Source organism: Pezoporus occidentalis, unplaced genomic scaffold (assembly GCF_034315485.1).
Source record: "Pezoporus occidentalis ecotype Australia unplaced genomic scaffold, CSIRO_AGI_Poc_V1 ctg206, whole genome shotgun sequence".
Classification (NCBI taxonomy): domain Eukaryota; kingdom Metazoa; phylum Chordata; class Aves; order Psittaciformes; family Psittacidae; genus Pezoporus; species Pezoporus occidentalis.
The window spans coordinates 540,354-550,514 of record NW_026913921.1 but is presented as its reverse complement, the minus strand read 5'-3'; the positions used below and the strand labels follow the sequence as shown (position 1 = coordinate 550,514).

General features: G+C 37.4%; 1 protein-coding gene across 2 annotated transcripts; it reads left to right on the top strand.

Moving 5' to 3' along the window:
* Positions 1–401: 401 nt before the first annotated feature.
* TDRD15 (tudor domain containing 15) lies at positions 402–8,912 on the top strand. 2 transcript variants are annotated; one of them, XM_062618899.1, is made up of 2 exons: positions 402–479; positions 2,434–8,912. In XM_062618899.1, exon 2 carries the CDS (start codon positions 2,435–2,437, stop codon positions 8,333–8,335), a length of 5,901 nt encoding a protein of 1,966 aa, XP_062474883.1. In that variant the 5' UTR covers positions 402–479; position 2,434; the 3' UTR covers positions 8,336–8,912. The 2 variants fall into 2 exon arrangements, with proteins under 2 accessions (XP_062474883.1, XP_062474882.1); XM_062618898.1 differs by having other exon boundaries at positions 2,430–8,912.
* The last annotated feature ends 1,249 nt before the right edge of the window (positions 8,913–10,161 follow it).

Here is a 10,161-nt window from a genome sequence, read left to right as displayed (position 1 = left end):
TTATGTAGTAAGTTTGTTTGTACCTAGCAATACATGATCGAGTACAGATTTGGATGTCCGAAGTACTGTAAACAAAAAAACCCAACTATGTGACTGCTATTGCTTAGCAGGTATTTGGTAGACTATCTGTATAGTGTGCTTCTGATTGGCGTGGTTTTTGAGCTACTGTGAAGAAAGGATGGTCTTACCATAGTTTTAAGAAGGTGCATTCAGTTTTGTAGTTATGCTTTTTTTTAAAGTCTTAGCATTCTAGATAAACTGGGTGTGAGGAACTCTTCTAGGATGTATTTGTTGGGCAGAAGGAGGATTTACAGAAGTAGTTCAAGCATGTTTTAATGGTGGGTTTTGTTGTTTGTTTTTTTTTTTTTTTCTTTTCCCCTTTCTTTTTATCATCTTTCCTTAGATGCAGAGTTGTTAACAGGAGGGCTGAGGCTTCTGGACGTGTGTTCTGAATGAATTAAGGTTGAACTGGTATGTAGGTGAGTAAAAAGCAAAAGATGATTTTGTGAATTGTAGAAATGTGACTGTATGTCATGGTTTAAAAGAGGAAGAAAATAAACACTATCCCAGCTGAAACCAGGATGCTGTATCAGTGCAGTGCTGTTTTTTGGCCTGTGACCAGGAGCAAGCAAATGTTGATGCACACGTTCTTTTCCTTTGTTACTGTTTCTGCAGCCAGGGCTTTGTTTCAGTAGTGGGGGAGGGGAAGCAAAGGTGCCCAAAGCATAAGTGGTGCACCTTCAGAAGTTCGATCCTCTGTAATGATCAGGTGTTTTTTCCAGACAGAATCCTTTCTTGAAGGCTATTTGCTTCCATTAGCGTACTGTCCCCCACCCCTGCAAATTTAGTTTTCTATTTTATTACAGGAAAAGTGAAAAATAAGGGCGCTTATTAATTGGGCATTTGTCAGACCTCAGTTTGGTACTGCTTTTACTGGGAGGTGTTTTGGGGTAGCTGGTGGTTTGGGGTTTTCTTGGAGAAGACGTGTCTTTCTTCCTCCTGCCTGAGATGTTCTGTTCTGGTAAGCTTTACAGTAGGAGTGGTTTGAGTCTGCTTTTTGGTTTTTGTTGTTTTTTTTTGTATGTGTGTGTAAATAGAATGATAGGGATCAATATTCTGAAGACAGATTATATAATCACTAGCATACTTCACGGATACTTGCAATAAAAACTGTTTTGGCATTTCTGTTGAAGTTTTTTTTGCAGGCTGAGAGAGATCTTGTCATAAGAACTTGTAGTTGAAACTGACTTTCAGCTTTACGTGCAAATTCATGTATCAGGCATATGCTTTGTCCAGCCTATCCTTACATGTTTTTTCACTGTCTTGGCATTTGACAGGTGTCTAACTGTAATTACTTTGTTAGAGCAGTGATTTATTTAATGGAATTGCTTGGTTAAATTGTAGAAGTGCTGTGCATGCCTAAACAATATGAAATCACAGATCCCCTGACAACTTTGAATGGAACTGAAAGCTGATCTTCAAGAGCAGATTATAGATGAAGTTCAGAGAAGTAACTGAAGGGTTTAAAGGTACATCTCAACCTGAATGTTGAGATGGTGCAAAACACACCTGGCACAATTGTTGCTTGATGCACAGTGCAGAAGTGTTGGACATAAATAATGTATGTCCTTGAAAGTACAAGAGCGTAAAATGTGCTGCAGCTATAACTGATAATGTATAGGCAGCCAGATTATGTAAATAGTAAAGCACAGAGCTAGAAGATACTATTAATTTGAAGAGGTGATTTACAGAGAAAATGCAGGGTAAATAGGGGTTGATCTTTCACGTTTTATAAAGAGAGAGTAAAGCATGCTGGAAGTACTTTTGTGGTAAGCTCCTGCAAAACTTGTAACAAGTCCAGTGCAACAAAATAATTGGATCTTCTTTGAAGAGATGTGCAGTTAAGTTTACTGAATGTAGATAATATTTGTGAGATGAGCAGAGATTACGTAAATGACATTAATTGCTTTCCACTCTTTTGTTTCTTCAAACAGAAGTACTTTTATTTGAGAAGAAATACAGTTATCTTCCTAGTCATCTGTCCTGTCCTGTTCCGCATTCTTGCATGTCCTTTGCCCCTGTCTGTGACTGTCTGCCTTCGCCTGTTTTCTGATATAATCCTTAGTTCTCTGTGTTACTCTGGGAGCAATTTTTTGGTTATGAATTATTCTCAAGTGATAAAATTGGTCTGTAGCCGCAAGAGCAAGTCCAGAGGTACTTCTTTTCAGATGTTACCTGAACATGTGTTTACAAAGAAAATTCTCAAGTGTATCCCAGTTGCATAAAACATGACATTGTTAAATACTTAGTATACAGTTTAACGGGAAGTGTAATAATATGCTATTAAAGCATACACAAATTTTGTGTAAGGAATTAGATGACAAAAATTTGGAAAATTATGAGGCTGATCTTGCTCCTTTTCTTTGCAGACAGGATGGAATCTCTGACTCCCTCACCAAACACAGTAGATATGAAACTGAAGATAACTTGCATAGAATGCCATCCTGAATGCTTGGTTATAGTGTTCCAAGGCCAATACAAGGCAGGATATGAACTTGGCTATTACATACTACAAAATGAAATTCAGCGTGTATTCAAAGTAAAAGATAAGATCAGTGTTGGTGGATCTTGTTTGGTGGAAGACACAGAAGGAAAATGGCATAGGGGAAGAGTTCTGGAAAAGAGAGAGAATAACTCTAAAGTTTTTCTTATAGATACTGGGCAAGTTCTAGTAGTTAAGGAAACGCATCTTGCTTCTGCTTGTGATGAATTGTTTAAACTGCCTCCAAAGGTGGTTTTGGGTGTTTTTGCAAGCGTACTTCCTCTTGGAGAAAAATGGGGTCCAAAAGCCATTAACTATTTTTCATCTCTGGTGGGATTACAGATTACAGGTCATGTGAAAGCTGTTATGCCATACCAACTGTTTATTCTAGAAGTGCCAAAGATAATTAGTGATGTTCTTGAACTGCAGTTAGGAAAATTTATTGATGTGGATTCATTTTGTCTTATTGTAGAAATGTTAAGAGCATTTCCCCAAGAAATGCTTTGTAATAGAGTGCCACAGTTGTTACAACGAAAGCTTCCAGTCAAGGATTTGCTTACTTTCAGTAATTCTGAGAAATTGACAGATTTTTGGCCAGTTCCAGGTAATCTCTTTCCACGTCTACCTGTTGGCAGTCAAGAAAACGTAAGAATAACTGTTGCAATTAGCCCAAATAGATTTTACTGTCAGATACAGAAATGGCAGAAAGAGCTGGAAGATTTGACAGGAGCTATGCATTTATACTATGAAGCTATTAGTACAGAAAATACAAAATCTTTTGATAGTTTAGGGCTACTCTGTGCTGCCAAAAGTCAAAATGGGAAATGGCATAGAGGAGTGATAAAACGGTTTCTCTCTGACTATGTGGAAGTCTGGTTTATGGATTTTGGCAATATTGAAGCTGTGCCATCTAGTTGCATTCAGAAACTTAAAGTAGAGTTCATGGCATTACCAGTGATCTCATTTCCATGTGCACTGTCTTGTTTTGATAGTCAGGATGAAATAGTAATAAAAACCCAGCTGAAAGAACTTACACAGGCCTTGATAGCACAAACTTCTGTGTATGTTCGTGTTGATGTATTCAATGACATTAAATGCTTGTATTATATTACGCTGCAAAAGCAAATCCTTGGAATTCATGCTAAGCAGTCAGAAAACCTGAATGAGGCACTTGCTCCATGTGTCTCACTTCCAGAAGCAAAAATCACAAGTATTGCTGTAAACTACAAACCGTGTTATGAGAGGTACAGTTCATTAAAGAATTGTACTGAAAATAAATGTACAAAAAACTGCTTACCCGAAAGGGATATTTCTTTGTCAAGCCACTGCAAAAGGGTAGAAATGAAAATTAATTCCTTCCACACTGCTTTTGTAGTATATGTCATAAATCCATCTAACTTTTGGATTCAAACCTGTGAATATCAATATGAATTTCAAACCTTGATGAAAAATATTGCAGCTACATATAACCAATGTGGAGCTGATGAAATGGTCCTTAAAAACCCAGAGCCTGGAGTGCTGTGCTGTGCCCGGTATAGCAAAGACATGCATTATTATCGTGGTGTTGTCATTGAAGTGCTTCATGTAAACATTACTGTTTATTTTTTGGATTTTGGAAATACAGATACAGTACCCTGTTATGATGTGAAAACATTGCTTCCTGAGTTTTCCAGTTTACCAGCTTTAGCTGTGTGTTGTGCACTTGCTTACACATTTCCTGTGGATGAGGTATGGGTTCAAAAGGAAATTGATTTCTTCAAAGATACTGTGTTTAATACACCGTTGCTACTTCATGTAGTTGGAAAGGAAAACAACAAGTATATTGTTAATGTGCATTACAGGAACGGTTTGAAGCAAGGAAATGTTGCCACATGTATGGCTCAAGCTGGATATGCTGAATACCGGGAAAGGGCACCAGATCCTGCTCAAAATTCAGCAAAAAAAAGTCAAGCACTGAATTCTTACAAAATTAAGAAACAAAAACTAAATGCACAGAGCACATGTAATACTCGTAAAAATAAGGTATCTGGAAATGGAGAGATATTGCATAAGGAAAAATCATTAAATGTGCCTTCAGCGCCAAGAGAATCTGTTGTGCTGTCCTGTTTTGGAAAAGATGCTGTTGCTGAAAGGTGTAAATCGGTACATGAGGAAAAATTATTTTATAAGGAGTTTGTGTTTAAGCCAGGAGCTGTTTTTGAAGTGGTGTGTTCTTGCATTGTTTCTCCAGGAGATTTTTCATGCCAGTTGCAAAGCAAACTGCCAGAGCTAAATAACTTAATGGAACAAATCCAGACTTACTATGAAGGGCATACCAGTCCTTACAGAACTGGACAGCTTGCCTGTATTGTTAAATGTCCCAAAGATGGGAAGTGGTACAGAGCAACTGTTGTGCAGCAAGTATCCACAAATGAAGTTGATGTGATATTTGTAGACTATGGTTATCGAGAAAGAGTTTTACTTAAAGATCTTCAGGGTGTTCTTCCTGATTTCCTTACTCTGGAAAGTCAAGCATTTCGATGTGCACTTAAAAATGTACTTTTACAGACTGATTCGCTTAATTGGTCTGAAGAAATGTGTAGATGTTTTGAAGACTTCATTTCTGCTTCTAGAGGACCTCTGACTTGTATAATTTATGCTCTTGCTCTTGTAAGCCCCAACTGTTTATGCAATATAGTTGACTTACAGACTCCATTTACTAGTGCAGAGGAATTCTTCAGAGAACTGGGTGGTGGACTCAGTCAGTCTGAATATACTGGTCTGAGAAACCTTGCATCTTTGGGTTCTCTGTACAGTTTTTGCTACTCATCTTTTAATTTAAAAGTTGGAGATGAGGAGGAAGTTTATATAACTCACATACATAGTCCCACAAAATTCTATTGCCAGCTTAATAGAAACACTGAAACTTTAGAGACATTGATGAAGCAGGTGAGTGCCATAAGTAAAATGCCAAATAATGCAAAATATGATACCAGCAGTACGCAATTATGTATAGCCAGATATTTTGGAGATGGTCTCTTTTATAGAGCTTTGGCTTTTCCTGTGGGATCGACATCCTACTTATGTGCTGACTTTGTGGATTTTGGAAATCAGAGTATGGTAGAGAGAGACCAGTTGATGCCTATTCCAGACTTTGCCACTGACCTAATAGTCACACCTATGCAAGCTATTAAATGTTGTCTGTCAGATCTTAGGGAGACAAAAATTCCAGCAAGAGTTACTAGATGGTTTGAGGAAACATTTCTTGATAAACTGCTGAAGGCTGTAATTGTATCCAGAGAATCAGACGGACAGATTCTTGTGGAGTTGTATGATGGACAGCTCAAAGTAAGTCAGAGAATTAAAGAAAAAGTATTGGAAGAGTTGGCACTGAAAAATTATACACAACAATGTATTGGAAGTAACAGAGGAGTGGTATGTCACATGGAAGATGACAAAGAAAGTAACAGAGTAACTGCTAAAAATCCTAAAAGAGTTGCACTGAAAACTCAAGTGAAATGCCACGGATGTAGTGAGTACTGTCAGACAGATACTGGACAGAATCTTGGAGATGAAGAGAATGCTGCATGTATCACACAAAAGTTGGGTAGTGGGTCCCCAGAACCTCCAACTTCAAAGGACAGGGAAGAACCAGTTTATAGAAATACTGTCAGTGCTGTTCTGGAGCACAGAGAGGAACTTCTGGTTGGAGAGCCTGTTTTAAATTCAAAAGAAGCAATTGTAAATGCTGTCTCCAGATCTCATAATGGAAGACCGAATTATACAGGTCAGCAGGAAAGGAGTAATGAAAATGTACCTAAATTAATCAGTCTTCCTCAACGTGATATTCGGGTAAATTCTGAAGTAGTGGGTTATATTTCTCATGTGAATAGTCCATCAAGTTTCTATGTTCAGTTTGCAGAGGATGAAAACTTAATAATGCAACTAGCAAAAGATTTAAATGAAACTATGAAGAACATAGGTCGTGAAAGTGGCTTAGATGAGCCCATGTTAGGGGACCTCATTGTTGCAGAGCATGACACTGATTGTTTTTACTATAGAGCAGTTATTAAAGCTCTGAAATGGAGAAACTCTGTTGAGATAGAGTTCATTGACTATGGTAATGCAGCGATTGTAAGTCCTTCAAAAATCTGCAGGATTCAGAGAAAGTTCTTAACTTTGCCAAGGCTCAGTGTTCATTGTTTCCTTAGCAGAGTAAAAAGTGTTCCCAGTGAAAGCTGGACTAACAAAACTACTTCCTGTTTAGTAAGCAAAACAAATAACAAGCCAGTCATTTGCAAGTTCTTACAGCAACATGGAGAGCAATGGGAAATAGATGTAATTTGTGATGGAAAATTTGTGTCTAATGACCTTCTGCGGAAAAAATGCAGGGCAAGGTGGCAAAACCCACCAATACATAACCAGGAAAATAGGCCAAACCAGATTCTGGTTACAAGCAGTAATACTCAAGATAGGAGGTCTAGGAATGGTTTAGTTGATCAAAGCAAAACTAAGGCTGTTAGGATGAAAAATACTTTCAAAACACCCTTAAATGTCCTTCCTCAATATCTAAATTCTGGACAGGTAGAAGGAGCAGAAGTAGTTAATATTTTAGAGAGTGGAGAATTTCATGTGCAATTACTTAGAAATGTGGAAGTATTGCATGAGTTAAATGTACTGCTTGTCAGAGAAGCACAGAGAAGTGATTTGCTTAGAGTGGATGACATTGAAGAAGGATTGGAATGCATGACAAAATCTGAAATTAACTTGGAGTGGTATCGGTCAAGAGTGATAAAGAAATTTGTCCAAGAGAAGCTAATGCTAGTTTTTTTCATGGATTGCGGAAGGTATGAGATGGTATCTTTATATAATGCAAAGATGCTCAGTGATGAGATTAGAAGTATTCCTAAACAAGCTGTGTTTTGTAAATGGGTTTGGTTTAAGAAAATGAAGAAAAATCAGTTTGTCCATGTAGTAAATGCACTCCTGGATCATGGAATTAGGATCTTGTTTTTGAGATACTTGGAATGCTCTCATATCTGGGAAGTAGATATTTTAATAGGGGAAACTCTGCTTCAGGAGTATTTGGACACCCTATTAAGTCATTGTCAGACTATTGGACCAGAAAAATCCAGTATTACAGATTGTAAGGAGTGTGATACATCATTCAAAAAAAATTCAATCACATGGTTGCTGCGGAGTGGCAGAAGGTATCCTGGGTTTGTAACTGCAGTTACTGATCCTTCAAACTTCTGCGTCCAGTTTGAAAGCTTATTTGGTTGCATGCAAAACTTGTCTTTGCTGCTCTCTGACCTTCCTGACAACTTGCCAGCTTTGCCACAAGAACTTGTGGCTCCTGGTGCTAGCTGCTTGATCAAGTTTGGATTGGAAGCACAGTGGAACAGGGCAGAAATTAGTGAAGTAACAAGTCAGTCTGTTGTTCTTAGATTTATTGATTATGGCTTTCTGAAGAGCATCCCTTACTCTGATATCCATAAACTTAAAGTCATAACAAAAAGTCTGTCTTATTTACCACACTTGGCACACTCTTGCTCTTTACATGATGTAGTTCCTGCCAAGGGGGAGTACTGGAGTGATGAAGCTAAACTTCTGTTTCAGGAGCTTGTTAGTAATCCTGGTCTGGTATTTCATTTTAAACACTATGGCTCTGAAATGAAGTTAGAGGTGGATGTTCTGCACAAGGAGAACAATATAGCTCATGCCTTAATTGCTGCTGGCCATGCAGCCTGCTTTAGAAGTAGGTGCTGTCTTATTCCAGTTGACAGAATTAAATCGGAAAAAACAGATTTGTAGGCTAAGCATCCAAATCCTAGTTACTGTGCTTCCCTTTATGAACCAGATTATAATTATAACAAAACTTCTGTTTTGCTGACAGAAATAAAGCAAGAGTGAAACAAACAAACAAAGTTACCCAAACCATAGGGTTATCTGTGATGAAGTTTCGAATAAGGAAATCTGGTAAAGTGGGTGCTGGAATATCATTAACAAAGGATGTGAGTTCATATACAACACTGAAAGAAAAGCTGCAAAAGATGGACAATACTGTGAAGAAGTTGTTTTTTTTTTTTCAGCACTGTGATAAGTAGAATGACTTAATATTACCAGAAGCACTGGATGAGACTTGTGATTCTACGCTCCACAGTCTGGAAAGGCAGTTTGTGAAGATGCTATCAAAAGATTTGAATAAGTAGACTGCAGTCAGGGAAGTACTATGTCAATTCGTCTAAAAAAAAAAACCAAAACCCCAAAAAAACAACAACAACAACAAAAAAGGTATTACTCCAGGTACTTTTTTTTTTTTTTTCTTCTCTCTCCAAGATCTCTAGATGTATTTATTTAATTAGACAATCATGGTTTTGGCAAACATCTATCAGAGTGCTTTACTCTTCTCTTTGTTCCTAATTACAAAGTTTCCCTATGAGTATCTTTGCTCCTGTTAGGAGAATGTTTGCTAAATGATAAGCCAAAACCTTGGATCCCCATTTATGGGAGAGATGCCCATTAGGTGGTTTTCATTTAGCTCTTGATGCAAAGATGTTATTGACCTGTCTCAGAGCTCTCTTGCTGTCGTGAGTTGCATCGCAGTTGGGGGTGTTTTCTCTGCTGAGTGTGCCCCTGTTCTCTCCTCCATCCTCCCCACCTGTCAAAATGAAGACAGGAAGTTTTCTCTGTGCTTTAGGCCATTTATATCTTGAAATATTTAGAGCCTATTTGGTTGGGGTTTTTTGTTTAATTCTTTGTAGTAGGTGGAAATTTCAGAACTGGAAAGTGATGGTATGCTGCATATGTCTCAGTAAGTGTTTTTCAGTAACCATTCTGAAATTACAAGAATTTGTTAGGTGTTTCTCTGATTATTTAATTATTATTATTTTTAATTTTACATTTCCCCCCTGCCTCCTTCCTCGGGTGTTGCGACAATGATAAGCATGAAGAGGCCTGAAGTGTAAGGGGTTTCTTTCTGTGCCCTGTGATTGTTTGAATTTAAATGAAAAAAATAATACAGCCCTAATGATAGACAGTATATCTAATGCATCTCTATTTGAAAATAAGATCTAAGAACACCTAGCCCTGCATATCATGATGTATTTAATTCATGTGAAAACCTGAAAGCTTTATCTGGAAAACAGATTCCCTTTTATTTTTAAAGGAGAGAGACATGTCCAGGAAATCTGAATAAGTAAGAAATAAGACAATGACAGCAGATCTTTACAAAGTTAGTTCTGTATACAAGTGAAAGATGCCATTAGTAAATGAGAAAATGCGTAAGATAATATTAGCTAAAGTATCGGAAGTCACATTAATGTATTGATTAAATTGAGGTTTTTTTGTAACCATTTGTGATTAATGTTTTTCTTTATATTGCAATATTTTAATTTATTGTTGCAGAATTTTAAATTTTTCTTAGTTAAAATTACAAGCTTATCTGGCATGTTAGGTACTTCACTGGGCTACCTTCACTGTAATGTCAAGTAATACTTTCATGTAGAGGCATTGACACCTAAGAGTTCATTAACTCTGATTGTACCTTCTGGCTATCATTCAGTTGTAACAGCAGGTGCTTGGGTGTCGTTTATTTTTAAAGATCATCTGGGTACCCTGAATGCAAGTTATATATTAAT

Excerpts from the sequence above, each read along its gene's own strand:
- TDRD15 (XM_062618899.1), top strand. The coding sequence starts at position 2,435 with ATGGAATCTCTGACTCCCTCACCAAACACAGTAGATATGAAACTGAAG.